The sequence below is a fragment of the Sarcophilus harrisii genome, chromosome 3, assembly GCF_902635505.1.
Source record: "Sarcophilus harrisii chromosome 3, mSarHar1.11, whole genome shotgun sequence".
In the NCBI taxonomy this organism is placed as follows: domain Eukaryota; kingdom Metazoa; phylum Chordata; class Mammalia; order Dasyuromorphia; family Dasyuridae; genus Sarcophilus; species Sarcophilus harrisii.
In genome coordinates, this window is record NC_045428.1 from 539795220 (window position 1) to 539812739 (window position 17520).

The following is a 17520-nucleotide window of genomic DNA, read 5'->3' on the forward strand; positions in this document are numbered from 1 at the left end:
AAAGAACCCAGTTTCCATGTTTCTCCATATTATCAGTCCTCATGTGACTCAAATCTCTCTGAAAATCTAAGGGAGATTTTCTCCTATGATGAAAGAACTATATCCAGAAATGCACCCCGCCCTGACTCTCCCCACTGCCTACAAATACTTATGTGCTCTCCTTTATTCATGGAAGGGACACTAGTGACTCCACTATAGATGCCAACTTTTTTTTTTTAAAGAAGTGGGAAAAGACTGTTTAGAACTGCTCTCTTTCTAGTAAATTTATTTATTTTTTAATACACCTTGCTACATGAATGAATCATTTGATTTACATTCAGTCTTCATAGTTCTTTTTCTGCATGGCATTTTCTGTCTATTGGTATTGTTTTGGATCAATGAATCACTGAGAAGAACTAAGCTTTTCATACTTGATCATCTCACATTCTTGCTGTTATTATGTACAGTATATTTCTGGTTCTGCTTTTTTTGGTTACCATCATTTCACATCACTCTTTCCAGGCCTTTCTAAAAGCAGCTTATCATTTTTTTTATAGAACAATAATATTCCATTATCTTCATATACCATAACTTGTTAGCCATTTCCCATCTAATCATTTTCCAATTTTTTGCCACTACAAAAAGGATTGGTACAAACATTTTTGCACATGTGGATCCTTTCCCCTCCTTTATGATTTCCTTGGGGTACACAGACAGGAGAGACACTGCTGTAGAACTGCTCTTTTTCTATTTCCTTCTGTAGCTAACTAATAATTTACATAAGGAGATGAATAGCCAGGAGATAGAATTTTTCTCAGCAAAGTTAGTGCCTCTAGAGAAGGGGCAGTCTGGAACTAAATGAATTGGTTGTTTTACCTAATAAATAGAGTCAATTCTAAATGATCCTTAGCTCCTCCCCTTATTCAAAAAGCAACAGGAAAGAGGAAAAGCTTGGATATGAAATCATCACTTACCTGGCTGGACAATAACAATGACCTCTGTGGTGGCTTGATGTCCTGCTGTATCAGTCACAGTGAGCTGATAGGTGTAGTCTCCTTCTTGCATTGCAGAAAGTTGCAGGGCTGGGGTTCTCACACCCTTTGTAAAAATACAGACACATGGAAAAGTAGAACCTCCAACTATAACATAAGACAACTGAAGGAAATCATTTATTCAATTTCCTAGACCTTATTTATTATCAAGGCTGGGAGTACTAATTAAATTATAAACAATAAATGTGGAGTGAAACATCTGGGGAACATCTGGTCAAAAACTTCCTATGTACAAATAGAGTTTCTGACTTCTTCAATACCAACCTATCTTTGAATAAAGTCTTAGCTTTCCTAAGGCAAAGGAAGACTGCTACAAAAGGGAAATGTGCAAAGAGGGCAAATATTCAAATTAGAAAGACCACCACAAATATTAAGATAAATGTAAATATATGCTCTTTGTAAAAGTTCTCCTGTTTCTTTGAGGAGCAGACTCATCATGCTCCTAACAAATCTAAAAACTAACAGTACTTCCCAATTCTGTATGTGTATTCATCACATCATAATTCTGTTCAGGATTGGCAATACTAGAAAAATAATGCTAAATAACCATAGTTGGCTAGTGAGCTTCATGTCCTTTCATTCTCTTCAACATCCTTTCCTCCAGCCCTCACAAACTTCTCCACTCCCAGAATCTTAGAATGGGAAGGGACTTGCATGGCTACTTAGTCCGACTTTCCATTTCCTATAACGTAAATCATCTACACCATGCAGGACGGTAGCCTTCAGTGACAAGAAGTTCACTGCTATTTCATTAAGAAGCCTGCTCTCTTGTTTGACATGTCTGTGTTGGAATGCTTTTTTCTCATGCTGAGCCAAAACAAAGTTCCTTGTAACTTTTATCTACTCTCTTTTTTTAGTTCTAACCTCTGGAAACAAAGAAACAAATGAATTCACCACTGTCAGCCTGCCAACCAGGAGTGAAGTCTACCCCCCCCTTCTAGGTGCTAACTCTTTAAGAAGTCACCATTCACTTAGAAGAAAAAGCAAACTTATTTTCAATGTGCTAGGTCCTTTGCTTGGCACTATGGAAACAAAGATGAAAATAACTCAGGTTCTGTCCTCAAGAAGCTTATAGTTGGGACAGGCTGAGGGAAGGAGATAGGACATGACACATTCACATAAGTAAAATACATGACATATGAAAAGGGTAAAGGAGAACATCCAAGTGGTTGAAGAAAATTTTATGAGGGAGGTATTTTCAGTTTGAGGAGTATTCCTCTCTTACTTTTCTCTTTCAAACCTAAGTATATTCTGAGCATAAATTTATGTTTATATGCAATTAAAAGACACCACAAGCTCTTAGGAGGTTGTTTTAAAAGAAAAAAAAGGAGGGGGGGGGGGAGACAGGGAAAACATTTCTGTATGTAGACATGACTTTTAAATGGATCCTAGCAAATATAACTGAACAATCTCCCTGGATGGATTGTGGCCACTCCTACCTGCATGTCCACAACTTTCCCTTTGCTGTTTGGGCTGAGAGACCACTCATAGCTAGCAATGCCATGGTCATCGGTGCTCTGATTCCCGTATAGAGTGATGGAGTTCTGAGGAAGGGTAATCACTTGGTTGGGGCCTGCATTGGCTACAGGAGGGTAATCCACTGCCTTGTTCACAGTCAGGTTGGCGGTGGTTGAATTGCTGGCTCCAAATGAATCCACCACTGTCAGCCTGCCAACCAGGAGGAAGGAGAAAAGGGCACAGGAATCAGAAGTTGGCTTTGGGTGAGAGAACCACTGTAGGATTTAAAATTCAATGCCAAGATGCTTATGACTGTATCAGTAAAGATTCTTATGGTCTGAGACACTTGGGAGACAAAGAGATGATGCTCAGGTACAGAGGGAAAGGCCCATTCTTATCCTTATGTTCTCTTATGAAAAACCAGAAGAAACAAAGGAAAGAACATGACACAGCAAGACGCCACATTGTTTCCTTAAAACTATATACATATTTTATAGAAGTCTTCAGACAGAAACAGAAGTCAGAAGGCAAGAGACCAGCACTTTATCCAGTGCTCTGTACACAGTAGGAGTTTAATAAAGGCTTGCTGATGGATGCCTCCTCAGCAGAAGCAGGTGCTTGGCAAAAAAGAGATTCCCTCATACCGTAACTCAACAATGATTACTTTGCTAGTTTTAAATATATTTCCCAGCAATTAAGTTTTTAAACAAAATTATATTGACTTTAGTTTTTGCATTATAGTCATTTTTGCAAAAGCAATGCTCTTGCACTTCAGAACTTCGCAAATGTAACCTTCACTTATAGCAAAGAAAAAGTTAAGCAAAAGACCTTTAATAAAAGGAGAACAGTTTAGAGGATGACCACAATAACATTAAGGAAAAGCCTCTCTGAAAGACTTTAGAAAGGTGCCTGGAAAGGAAGCGGTTGTGGCCGGAGGGGCAGGACCACAAGATGCCATTTGAAGGCCAGCAGCTAGTGTGCTCACTGGTTTTTCCTGAATGTTAGAGGGTTTCCATGTGCTTAGTTAGTAAAGAGTGATGGAAAAACAAGACAGAAAAAAAGATAGAGAAGATATCAGTTAAACTAGAGGTTCTTAAACATGTGGCATCTTGAACCCCTTTGAGAGTCTGGTAACACCTATTATTCAATTCTCAGAATATTTTTAAATGCATAAAATAAAGTACATAGAATTAAAAAAGAAAAGAATCATTGCAATGTAATTATAAAACATAAAATTACAGGAGAACAATCATATTGCAATATAATTATTAAAAAGTTGATGGATCTCAGGTTAAGAACTGAATTTAAACAAAAAGGAAATGAAGAAGGGGACATAAATGAGACAATTTTGTTTCTTTTAAATTAATGTTATCGCTATTAATTCATGTTATTAAATTTAATTATGTACTTAAAAATAAAACCCAATCTGTAAATAACAGGAGTTTGTGGCCTTCACGTATAATTATTTTGTTATGTTTTTAAAAATTTTATGTATTTTATTCTAAACTTTAGAAATAAAACAAGCATTTCCATAAGACAGAACAGAAAAAAATGACTGTACATCAAACCACAAATCTAATATATACAAATTGCTATTCCTTCTAAATATATAATAAAGTTACTGCATAATTTTTTTTCCCTTTTCTTCCTTTTCCCCTCTTTGCCATAAAGATGGCTACTATTAGACACAAATGTGTATGTGTGTATGTATGTATGTCTTTATGTAAAACTATTCCATACATACTTCTATTTATCAATTCTTTCTCTGGATATAGAATGTGTCTTCTTCCTTCATAAGTCCTTTGAAGTTAATTTGGGTATAATAAATAAAATGTTTGTTCACTTACAAGTTGTTTTTAAAACAATACTGTTGTTACTATATATAATGTTCTCTCAACTCTACTTATTTTGTTTCTCATTATTTCAGTAAAGACTATCCATGTTCTTCAAACTTGAGCTCATTACTTTTTTCTTCTACAATTTTTATTGATATTGTTACATTGACTAATTTCTTCTAGTACCCCTCTCCTTTTACAAGACCCACTCCATATAAAGACTTAAAAAATTTTTTTTCAATATTTTATTTTTTCAAATAATGCAAAGATAATTTTCAACATTTATTTTTGTTAAGACTTAAGTGTTCCAGTTTTCCCTCTCTCTCTTACCTTCTCCTTCCCCAAAACAGCAAGCAATTTGATAAAGATTAAATATGTGCAATTCTTTTAAACATATTTCCATGTCATGTTGTGCAAGAAAAATCAGACCAAAAGGGGAAAAAATCATGAAAAAGAAAAAACCAAACAAACAAAAGGTAAAAATACAATGCTTTGATCCACATTCAGTCTTCATAGCTCTTTCGCTGGATATGGATGGCATTTTCCATTTCAATAAAAGACTATTTTTTAAAAGAAAAAAAAAAGAACAAAGAGGAAAAAAACTGAACTGATAAACAATTTGGGGGTTTTGTTTTCTTATTCAGTTTCTAACTTTTGTTTTATTCGATTCACATGTAAAATTATAAGAGTTTTATATTTTTATCCTTGTCTTTAATATGGCTTTTTTTTTTTTTTCTGATGTGGGATTTTTATAAATCCACCCTCTTTAAAGATATTGTTTCTTAAATTATTTTTGCTCAACTGATTTTTAAGAAAATCCTTTTTACATAGGTTCTCTTTTCTCTACCCTTAAATTCCTCACTCCATTCCCCAATTGATAAATGATCAAAGGACATGAATAGGCAGTTTTCAGAAGAAATCAAAGAAATCAGCAGTCAGATGGGGAAAAAATGCTGTAAATCATTATGGATTAGAAAAATGCAAACCAAAACAATTACAAGGTACCACCCACCTCACATCCATCAGATTGGCCAATGTGAGAGAGGAAATGAAAATGACAAATGCTAGAGGAGATGTGGAAATATAGGGACACCAAAGCACTGCTGGTAGAATTCTGATTGGTCCAACCATTCTGGAGAACAATTTAGAACCACGCCCAAAGGGCAAATTCTTTAATCCTACAATACCACCACTAAACCTGCATACTGAAGAGATCCAAGAAAAAAGAAAAAAGAAAAAAGACCCACATTTATCCGAATATCCATGGCAGCTCTTTTTATGGTGGCAAAGATTGAAAATTTGGGAGATGCCCATCAAATGTGGAATGGCTGAATAAGTTGTGGCATACAATTGTAATGGAATACCACTCTCTATAAAAAATAAGATCATCAGGATGGTTTCAAAAAAATCTGAGAAAACATATTCAAACTGGTTAAAAAAATGAAGTGAATAGAATTAGCAGAGCATTCTATACAGAAACAGTAATACTGTAATTATAGTCAACTAATTATAGTCAACTATGAAGACACAAACTACCCAAGGCAACTCTAAAGGACTCATGATGAAAAACATCATTTACCTCTGGAGAGATAACTGAATATAGAAGAATACTGTTTTTCACTTTCACCATTGTTTGTTTTCCTCCTCTCTTTGCCCATCAATACAGCTAAAACATAAATGCCTTGAGTGACTTCACAGGTGCAAGGGATATCATATTGCTTGCCTTCTCAATGGGTAGGAGATGAATATCATATTGCTTGCCTTCTCAATGGAGAGGGGGAAAGAATCTGGAACTCAAAATAAAAAAAAAAAAACCCAGCACTATAAATATTCTTCTATTCTCCCTACCCCTTCTGTTTGTCATCCTTTCCCCTAGCTTTTGGAATTTACTTATAAATTCCTTGTTCATTTTTTAAGTTTCCCTTCCTTTTTTTCCTCCATTAGTTGATTAAAATCCTCTCTTCCTATTCTCTTTTAGCTTATTGTTAGTTTTAAAATATTCTGCCTTTTTCTTAGAATGACTTCTTCACTGTGTTATTTTCATTAATTCTCTTTTCTATCTATTCTAAACTCTTATTCTTTCATTCATGGCACTTATACAACTTTATTTCTTCTTTATTCTGTGTTTCTCATAGAATTAAAGATTTTTCTCTTTTGCTTCTTTGGAGAGATGTGGGAAGGCAAATTCCAGCTTTTCAATTTTGTCAATTATTTCTCCCTTCTATGTCATACCTTTTGCTTTGAAGAGTCTTATTTCTCTCTTGTAACATTTGGAAATATCCTGCTATAGTGATTCCATACTCTTGGGAATCCAAAGTGTTTGCTGCCTCATCATATGTTGCTTTATTTTTCTTTGTCTTATTATATTTACTCAAGAGATTTCTGGATTTGTTTAGATTCCATCTTCTCATTCTATTATCAATAGCTAACCTGTTGATTTATCTTCATGCACTTGTTTTTTTTCTAAGTTTTATTTTTTTAGGTTAGATATGTACATTCTTTTTTACATATTTCCATATGAATCACGTTGGGAGAAGAAAATCAGAGCAAAAGAGAAAAATCATGAGAAAAAAAAACAGAAGAAAGAAAAAAAGGTGAAAATAATATATGTAGATTTATGTTCCATCTCCATAGTTCTCTATCTGGATATAGATGGCATTTCCAAAGTTTATTGGAATTGCCTTGGATCACAGAATTGCTGAGAAGAGTCAAGTCTAACATAGTTGACCATCATACAATCTTGCTGTTACTATGTATAATGTTTTCCTGGTTTTGCTTGTTACAGTCAGCATCAGTTCACGTAAACTTTTCTGGCATTTCTAAAATTAGTCTGTTCGTTTTTTATAATAGAACAATAGTACTCCATTACTTTCACATACCATAACTTATTCAGTGTTTCCCCAACTGATGTGCATCCACTCATATTCCAATTCTTTGCCACCACAAAAAGAGTGCTGCCAAGAATTTTTGCACATGTGGGTCCTTTCCCTTCTTTTATGATTTTTTTGGGGGACAGATCCAGTGGCACGGCTGAATCAAAGGATAAAAGGTATGCACAGTTTTATAGCCTTTTGGGCATAGCTCCAAATTGCTCTCCAAAATGGTTGGATCATTTCACACAGCTCCACCAACAATGCAACAGTGTCTCAATTTTACCACAATTCTTCTAATACTTAGCATGATCTCCTGTCATTTTAGTCAATTTGACAGGTGTGAAGTGGTATCTCAGAGTTGCTTTAATTTGCATTTCTCTAAATAATAGTGACTTAGAGCATTTTTTTCATATGACTAGAGGCGGCTTTAATTTCTTTATCTGAGAACTGTCTGTTCATATTCTTTGACCATTTATCAATTGGGAATGACTTATATTCTTATAAATTTGACTCAATTCTATATATATTTTAGAAATGAGACCTTTACAAGAAATATTGGCTGTAAAAATGTTTCCTAGCTTTCTGCTTCCTTTCTAATCTTGTTTACATTGATTTTGTTTGATACTCAACTTTTTAATAATAGCTTTTTACTTTCAAAGTACATGCAAAGATAGTTTTTAACATTCACCTTTGCACAATCTTGTGTTACAAATTTTTCTCCCTCCCTTCTTTTCACTCCCCTCCCCTAGAGAAGATTAAATATTGCACTCAATTTTTTAAACTGAACTTTCTTCTACAATCTTTCTTAACTTCAGACTTTTTTATTTTATCTCCCTATCACTGAGTTTCTGATTTCTTTTCTTTTGATGGCAGATCTCCTGAAGCTTGGAACTCTCTGCCTCTTCCCATACCACACTGGAAAATTCAATTTTATTAGCCTCAGTTCTTATACCAAGTGAATTCAGTTAAGTACAGAACAGGTCCCAGCTAGAGTCTAGTCTCCTTTCCTTCTGGCATAGTGTAGAACTCCACACACTGGTGCCCTGTTCCAGTTCTCTCTGGTCTATAATTCAATAGCTGAGATGTCCCAGGCTAACCAAGCTTCTGATTTCCTAGACCTCCACTTCCTCTGTGATCCTTCAAAACCATTCTCTCACTATGCTATGATACCATAAGATGTCTAATTTGAAAGCAAATCTCAGTGCCACTTGAGAAAAGCCAATTTCATTTCTCTGGGAGGATGGTGGTAGCAAGGTCTGATGCTTCTCTTAGTTGAATGAGATGTTGATGAATCCCCCTGAGGCTTAGAGTTCTGAAAGAAGCCACTTGCTCTCACCTCCTGCCACCACATTGTCTGAGCTCATCATTTCTCAGTACTCCAAGACAATCCTATACCACAATCAGTTCAATCATTCCCCAAATGACAGGCATCCCAGCAATTTCCAGCTCTTTGCCATCACAAAGAGATTTGCAATGAATATTTTAGAATACATCGGTTCTTTTCCTTTCTCCTTGATCATTTTAGGAAACAGACCTAGTAGTGGTATTGCTGAGTCAAAAGGGTATGCAGTTCTATAACTCTTTGGACATCATTCCAAATTGCTTTCCAAAATGGTTAGATCGGTTCACAATTCCACCAACAGCAAATTAGTGTTCCAGTTTTTCCACATTCCCTCCAACATGTTACTTTCTCCTTCAACCATTTAAAACAACTTGATAGGTATAAAATAATATCTTAAGGTTGGTTTTATTTGCATTTCTCTAATCAATAAGGCTTTAAAGCATTTTTTCACATTATTATAAATTGCTTTGATTTCTTCATTGGAAAACTGCCTGTTCATATTCTTTGACTATTTATCAATTGGGGAATGATTCTTATTCTTAATATATTTGACACTGTTACTTGTATGTTGGAATGTTTGATGATTATTCAGTTCATAATTACAAACAAAAATGAAAAAAAATTAACAAAGATCAAGCCAGACAAAGGTAGGCAATGAAGGATTGCTTACTGTATACCTTTCAGCTGAACAGTCATGAAAGAAAGGCAGGAAAAAAGTTCCTGCTCTTGAGGAGCTTAAAGCTTAGCAAGGGGAGATGTGTGTGTATGGGGGGGAGTAAGATGGAGTGGGTGGGGAGCATACGCACATATCCATCCATATGCATGGTCTCCCCTTCATATCCACACATACATTCATGCTTGTTCTCTCTCTTCACACCTACACAACACATACCCACAAACCCATACCCACATATCTCCCCTCACCCCATGGTCTTCCCACACACACGTTCTCTCTTTATAGACCCACAATATACATGTGTATATTTGTATATAGACATACATAAAGCAAAAACAAGATAACTTTGAGGGCTTCTTCCCCTTAAAAGTACAAGCAGTGAGGGTTCTGACAGGAAAGCTTCCATGCAAAAGGTGCTCAAGTTAGACCTTGTTTTTTAGGGGTCATTAGAAGCACAGAGAAAAGCAATCAGGCATGGCAAAGGAGTCAGCCAGATTAAAGGCATGAAGACAGGAGAAAATCCATAGGAAGAAGGTCCGTCTGGCTGGACTGCAGTGTTAAGTAAAAGGGTTTATTAAGGCTAGAAAAGAAGATCAGATCCAGGTTGTGAATAGCTTTAAATGCCAAATATAAGAGCTTACACAATTCCAGGAGCAAAAGCGAGCCATTAGGGTTTCCTGTGCAGGGGCATGACACAGTCAGGTCTGTACTTGAAGATGAGCTGGAGTAGAGAAGAGACTTATAGCAGGGAGCCCCAGGAGGAGGCTATTACAATTGTAGGAGAAGTGAGGAGGGCCTGAAGTTGGGTGACCAGAGAGAAGGTGCCAGACAGGAGGGGTGATGGGAAGGCTGACAAGCCAAGATTTAAAGAATGTTATGTGCAGGGGAGGATGCTTATGGGGAGAGCGAGCAAGAAGTTAGGATGACACCAGAACGAGGGTGTCAACATGAATGAGGGTGACTACCAGGAGGCTCATGTCCTTGCCAGAGAGGGAATCTCATAATCTTACATCACCCTAGAAAGGTGGACACTTGGCTACAAAGGCTGGTTCTTTTCATGGCACAGAAGGAAGAATGGATGGTTGGTGGCAAATCATCTAGCACGTCCCCTTCCACCTATACTTGTAAGAGATGATGTTTCTGAAAGGGAACTTTTTCTAAACTGTAGGAATGGCAAATACATACATGTAAATCAGCTAATACTTCTAAAATAAATTTTAGAAGAAAAATCCAGAGTAGCTTTGGCCAATTCTCTCATCCCCTGTTGTTTTCACAGGTTTTCCCCCAGATCCCACTAGTCTGTTGCACTAAAGAAAAAGCAAGTTACAGATGGCAAAATAGCAGCTAACCACCCTCTCTGCCATTATAACCAAACAGTTTCTGGCTTGCCTACAGAGTTACTATGACCAAGAAGCAGCTGATTACAGACTTTAGAAATGATGCTACTCTTACGCAAATTAAAGTGGAGGAAGGGAAGAGGTGAATGAATCACATAATTTTAAAGCTAAAAGGAATTCTGGAGAATATCTAACTTAATCCTATTCTGTAGCTAGGGAAACTGAGGCACAGAAAGGAGACCTGCTCCTTGTTGCGAATTATTTGTCACATATGCGAAGAACCAATTTTGGTCCTATCAACATTAAAAGAAAAAAAAGTAAACATAACCAATGTGAACTGTAAAAATCCCTCAGTCCTAAATGGGAGGTGAAAAATCTCTTAAGCCACCACTTTAAATATAAGTTGACCTGGTGAAGATTGGGATTCATCAGGTTTCATTTCTCCAAAGCCATGAGAGTGAGAAGGTGAGAGAAAGGGATAAAGATATATGTTGCTAATGCTGGGAGTCCCAATGAAGTCCTTGAATGGAGCAGAAGAAAATATTGTTACTTTCCTTGGTAGGAATCCTGGAAAATAGGGCTGGCGGGTAGGGATAGGGATGAGAAGGGTAGCAAGACAATGGCAAACAGTCTTATCAAGATTAGAGATAAATATACTGGTAGACATAAAATTGATGGTTGGAGATCTTTGCTTTCAATAATGTGATTTATCAGGAAATCAGAGAAAACTGATAGAATCTAAGATGGTATTTTCAAGCAAAATCTACAGTGGATTTCATTTCAGTTTAAAGTCTGTTGAGCTTTTCCTGAGGTAGCCGACTAGATTGTGTCTTACCTGAAGGTATAGTTTCCCGGGACCAGGTTGGTCAGTTTTAATATGGCTGTGTCTTCAGATACCTTTTCTTCTCTCAGGGGTCCCTTCAGTTCTTCCCAGTGGTATCGAACAATTTTATCATCATCAGTGCTTTCTGATCACAAAGAAACCTCACATGTACACGTGGTGCTCTCTTTGCACATCATTCTCATACACACTAGGAACTACAGTCTCACTTGAAAATATTTTTCTCCTAGCAATGCTAGATTATTCAGATAATCTAAAGTACCTGCCATTTCAGCACAGGTGTCAGCAATCAACCTGTAGTCTCAGACTGCTTCTTCCAAAGGCAATAATTAGTAGCCTTCTACTCACTTACCTCTCCATATGGCATCTCTTTTCTCTCTCTTCCTTCCTTCTATCCTATCTCTTTCCCCCACCCTCATCTTCTACCTCTGCTGCCAGCATTATTCCTAGATGACGTTTTAGCCTAGTTCATGGCATTAGGGACTAGAAAGATCCATGAAAAATAATCTACATGTACTAAGAAAGGAAGGCTGGGTAATATCTTCACAGAACTCAATCAAGTTTCTATTATGAATAGCCTAAAGACCTATAACACTGTCTGAATAATGGTGAAGGATTCAAAGTTCTCTGTGCTTCATCCTTCAACAGAATCTATTTCCAAGAGCAAGAAAACACTGATTAATCTAGGAGAAGATAAATAGGAAGCTCAGTGAGTGGTAGAGAAAGCTTTCGAGGTAAGGTTTCTGCATATTTTGTCTATTATTTACTCTGTTTCTATGGGAATAATTCTTGTGATATCAGAATGTTCTCAATTTAAGTGATAGGAAAAAAACTAGGTAAATGTTTAAAACCATGAAACTCCAACTAAAAGAATTTTAAGTTAACTGTGCTGCCTTTCCACCCCTATATAAGATTAAGTTTTAAATCCACTCCAATTCTACAGTTAAGGGCTATGAAGGAGCAACCCAAAGTGATGTCCCTGGGCTGCACACACCTTGCTCCTACAGGGCACTCATTCTGACAGATTGCAGAAGCATACATTAGGGAAAGTACTTACGGTTGCCATCAATAACTGTGGAAGTGGTTGGCAGAGAGATCTCCTGGAATTGTGGTGACACAACAGCAACAGGAGGCTGATTCACATGGGGTTCTGCAAGAAAAAGGACCCAATAATGTAAGGAGTACATATAAGCTTTATGTAAGATAAAGAAGAACCTGTTGGGCTCCAGTGATAAAGTTCAATAAGTCTCTAAACTAGTTACTGGGAATTGCTGGGGGAAAAGTAGAAAGGAAGGAACATAAGGCCATATCCAGATAATCAATTTAAGAGACCTGATTCTTGTTACTCTCAGGAAAGATCAAGAGACTGTGAACTCCAACTTGTAAAAACTCTGCTCGTATCCAAATCTAATTTAGCACCCTTCAGCCTGAGCCAAGGCCTCTTACTATGCTGCTGTGGGTTGTAAAGAAAATGAATGACATTCCAGCAGCAGAAGAGAGACCACCTAAGAGTGGGCTGTGGTGAGTCTCCTATACCAATGCTCTTTAGGCTATATGAGGAAGACCATGAATACTTTCCCAACAATCACTTATGATCACAGCTTATGAAATGGAATGATCTTATCTCTACAGATATAACTATTAGTCTTGTATAGCAAGGACCTTTATGGCTGCAAAGTCCAGATATGCTCTCTTTTCTTTTGTAAATGCTCAGTCAGGCTTTATTTTTGGTTAAGCAAAAGACAGACTGCTCAGAACCTAGAAGGAAGAGCTTAAAATGTCTGAATTGAGGTCTGGAAAGATACAAAGCTCAAGGAGAGAAAGACAACAATCCTTGACCCAAAGTCTCAATGGCAATGGAGGTGAACTTAAGTTTTCAGTGGCTCTACTGGCAGAGCATAAGTTCTGACAAACCTTGTAAAGCTGGAAAATCTTTGGTTATAAAACATAAAACGCTGTGTTTGATGTCTGAGGATCAACTTAACTAAGCACACAGAGGCCCAATACCAAACACAAAACATAAATAGTTCTCTGGTCTCATTCTGCCTCCTCAGAGACCATTTCCTTCAGCAGTTATTTCTCTTCTGAACAGGTACTGTAGGTCAACAGGGACATGGGTCCATAATTCAAGAGGAAAAAGAGATTAGACTGGATTATGTCTGAGATCTTATGGGATGCTTTCAATAAACCCAGATGGCCTGCTGCCACAAAAGCTCATTTCTTTAGCACTGATAGAACTCACCAACTAATATAGAATATGCAGAGAAAAGTCTCATATGCATTGGCTGGACAGTATATAGAAAAGATAAGTTGAAGATGACTATCAGATAAGGAATAAGCAGCTATAACGCCTTCTATTTGCCAGGCACTATGCAAAGTGTTTTATAAATACTGTCTCACTTGAGCCTCATGACAATTCTGGAAGACAGAAACTATTATTTCTATTTTACAATTGAAGAAAAAGAAGCAAAGATTAAGTGACTTGACCCCAAAGTTACACAGCAAGTAAGTGTTTGAGGCTTGGGTTTGAGTCTGAACTTGGCTTTTCTGACTCTAAACACAGTGTGGCATAGGAATGGTTGCGATCTTCCTTGGTAAAAGGAGCATCAAAGCCAAAAGACCTTTGATTACAAAACTCAAGAAAAGAAAATTGATTCCCCAGAACAAAATTAAACACGCACCAACAGGCTCTAGGCTGAAAAGGCTTACAAGAACTTCAAGATTTGGATGCTGAAGGTAACCTGAGAGAGGTATGGAAACATAGGTCATGGCTTCTGTGGTGTCCTCCCCACTCTACTCTATCCCCATTTTTCTAGGAATGCCAAGCAAGAGTTAAGAACATCAAGAGTTTTTCCATGATCCACTAACAAACCAGCTGTGGGAAGAATCTGTTTAATAGGAGGAACAGTAGTGGATGTCTGAGGAACTCTCTGTACAGTCCTGCATTTCTGGGAGGAAAATAAATGATCATCCCCCAAGTGCCAGATGATCGGTTCTTTTCTTTAGACTCTGGCTCTTGGCTCTCAGGCCATTTTCCTGAAGCATATGGTACTTTCTTAGAACAGCATGCTTAGAGAACTCCTCCCAAACAGTTCTTTGGTAAAATTGCTGGTCTAGGTTCTTTCTGCACAATGGTCATATTACCAATGCCACCCTCTCTTGCAGATTGTTTTAGCTAAAGTCAAAGCAAAGAAACATAAAATCACTTACCAAAAAACTTGTAAAATATTCCAAAACCTAAATTTGCTTCCTTCTTAAAAATCTTACAATCCAAGATTAGGATTTACATACCTGGATTTACTGTCACATTCACGTATCCCTCCCCGTGAGAATTCTGACCATTTACAACTACTTTGAATTCATAGAGACCTGGTGTGAGCTGTAAAGAAAGGAAGGGACTTATTAGGCAATCATGAAGCACAAACAACTTGAGGTACAGCAATCCCCAAACACAAAGCCTTGAGCCCTGGGTTTTAGCATATAATTTCTTATTTTGTATAAATTTTCTTTTTTCAAATGGACAAAAACCTATTTTCTTTCTTTCTAGCTTCCCCGTTAACCACTGAAAAAGAAAAATAAAAACAAAACAAATATGCACAGTCAAGCAAAACACATTCCTGCATTGGCCATGTACAGCAATTATCAGCAAACCTTGGTGGCATTAGTCACAGAATGACAAAAAAAAAAAGGAATGGCCAAGCATTGAGCTGGAAATTCAATTCAGTAAACAATTATTAAGGGTACATATAGGACACTGTGCAAGAATTGGAGATAACAGAGATAAAATAGGACTGACCTTGCCTTCTGTGAACTTATCTTAGTTGGAGGGAGAAGACAAAGACAATTACATAAGTATATAGGAGATGGTCTTTGACTTTATCTTTGTGAAAAAACGAAAAAGACATAAATGCATTAGAAATAAGAAAAAAAGCATTTATTTATAGCTGAAGAAAGAAAAAGAACAGAAAGTTGGATCTACACTGGGTTTTGAAGCAAAGAAGGGATTTCAAGAGATCAAAATTTAAAGGGAGACCATGAAAAGCAAAGGGAGGACTATAAAAGATGACAGGCAGGAAAAGGCAGAATTAGATCTTGGAACAGGAAGTAGTCTAGTAAAAGAAGGGGAAGCAAGTTTTTTAAAAGGATGGTGAGTTTGGCACTAGACCATGAAGGTGTTTTTTCATTCCACAGGCAATAAGGAAATTCCTGGAACATTTTGAGCAGGGAAGTAATATCGAAATGCAAGAAAACAGAAGCAGAGAAATCAGTTAGGAAACTATTGCATGAATCCAGGCAAAATATAGCAATGGTTTAAACCAGAATGGGTTTAATAGGGGTAAAATGAAAGGGGGGGGTGGTGGTGGTGTTAAATGAGATATTGAAGGGATAAAATCAAAAAAGACTGAAAGACTGACACTGGATGAAGAAAGAAGGGGAGGGAGGAGTGAAAAATGACTGAAATTTTGTTTTAATGATAATTCTAATAGTAAATGAAATGCCTCTGGGACAATATGACAGGTTTCAATTTTTCTGGATGTCAATGTTCCTATCAGGGTAATAAATAAAGCCTTCTATATTCTTCTAGCTAACAGAACTTATCAGTGAGGTTTAAATAATGATCTTTTCAAAAATAAAATACTAGAAAAGGCACTGAGAGGCATTAAGTAGAGTGCTGGGCTTAGAGTCAGAAAGACCTGAATTTTACTTTGGTCTCAGGGATTTATTAGCCGATGATCCTGGACAAGTTATTTAACCCCTGTCTGCCTCAGTTTCCTTATCTGTAAAATGGGGGTGAATAACTAACACCTATCTTGCAGAGTTGCTGCAAGGATCAAATGACATAATATTTATAAAATCATTTAACACAGTATCCAGCATATCACAGGCACTAGAGAAATGCTTGTTCCATTCCTTTCCCTTCCTTCCTTAGGCAAGTGTGTAATAACTACTAAATTCCCTTACAATAAGGAAGTGCTCATAGATATGTGGATCCTAAGGTCAACTGTCTTATGAGGTCTAAAATCTTTATACTATTGCTACAAGCTGTTTAGCAACTATATTTATAGCCAATACCATTCTGCCAGAGAAGTTTTTCTCACCAAAAATGTCATAAACTAACAAATACTGGAAACCTGCCAATCAGGCCTCTGAAGGATTCATTTCTGAAGGGATGCTTAAGATCTGAGTGCAGAAGTCTTTCCTGACCCTTCTGTGTACAGAAAAGAAAAACCCTACTGGTATAATACACTTTAGGAAATAGATAGGCAACCTTTACTCATACCATATGTAGGAAGGAAATTCACCTTGGAGAGCTTGAGGACCTGTGCATGCTGTCCTTCCATTTCCCCACTGTAGTTTGTAGGATGAGTAATCAGCTTCCATTCGTAGGAGTAGATTTTGCCTAAAGAAGGGCCAGTTACAGAAATCATGAAAACATACACCTACACCCCCTAGAGTGAGGGCATCCACAATGCCTACCAATAATACTTATTTTTATACAAAACGGATCTGAATTTCAGACACGGCCTTTACTTTTATAATTCTTATCTGAAAGCTTCCAGACAGCATGGAATTCAGGTAATCTGCTTGAAGATAAGGAAGGATTCAACTGATCCAGCTCTTGTTATTACCTGCTGTTTTCTAGATCCCTCACATCTCAAGCCTAATATTCTCTCCTTCCAAATAAAAATTATAAATCTGTGGATGAATATATACATGCACATGCGTGTGTGTATGTGTGTGTGTGTGTGTTAGTGGTGACTGCTGATTTTCACTGACAATATCTGCTCTACAATCTCCTCCTCCCAACTAGCAGAAATGAACTCACTGGAAACAAAGGCCGTTTTCTTGAAAACTTCTTTTGCAACAAAGAACAGCAATGATTTCTAAATAACACGGTTCGGAAATAGCTTTGCATAGAGTGCTAACAATGCTCATCTCACTGAGGTCATCACACCCTGGTGAGTTAAAGAGTTGCTCAAATCCTGCTGAGCCAAATAACATCCTGCAGCAAGCAAGGACTGCAGGAGATGGCCCATTTAAAATAGGCACTATTTAAATTCATTAAAATCAGAGCACATATCACAAAAGTCCTACCTCTCTGATGTCATGGTTTCTAGTTCAGAAT

General features: G+C 37.0%; 1 protein-coding gene across 4 annotated transcripts in view; it reads right to left on the bottom strand.

Moving 5' to 3' along the window:
* The window catches only part of KIAA0319L (KIAA0319 like), a 93376-nt gene that overhangs the window by 29754 nt on the left and 46102 nt on the right, over positions 1–17520 (bottom strand). For all 4 annotated transcript variants that reach the window (XM_031962120.1, XM_031962121.1, XM_031962124.1 and 1 more), the window contains 6 exons: positions 16697–16794; positions 14685–14772; positions 12451–12543; positions 11388–11520; positions 2471–2699; positions 954–1077 (listed from right to left, as the gene is read on the bottom strand). In XM_031962120.1, the coding sequence (XP_031817980.1) occupies positions 954–1077; positions 2471–2699; positions 11388–11520; positions 12451–12543; positions 14685–14772; positions 16697–16794 (765 nt within the window). The remainder of the gene's footprint in view (positions 1–953; positions 1078–2470; positions 2700–11387; positions 11521–12450; positions 12544–14684; positions 14773–16696; positions 16795–17520) is intronic.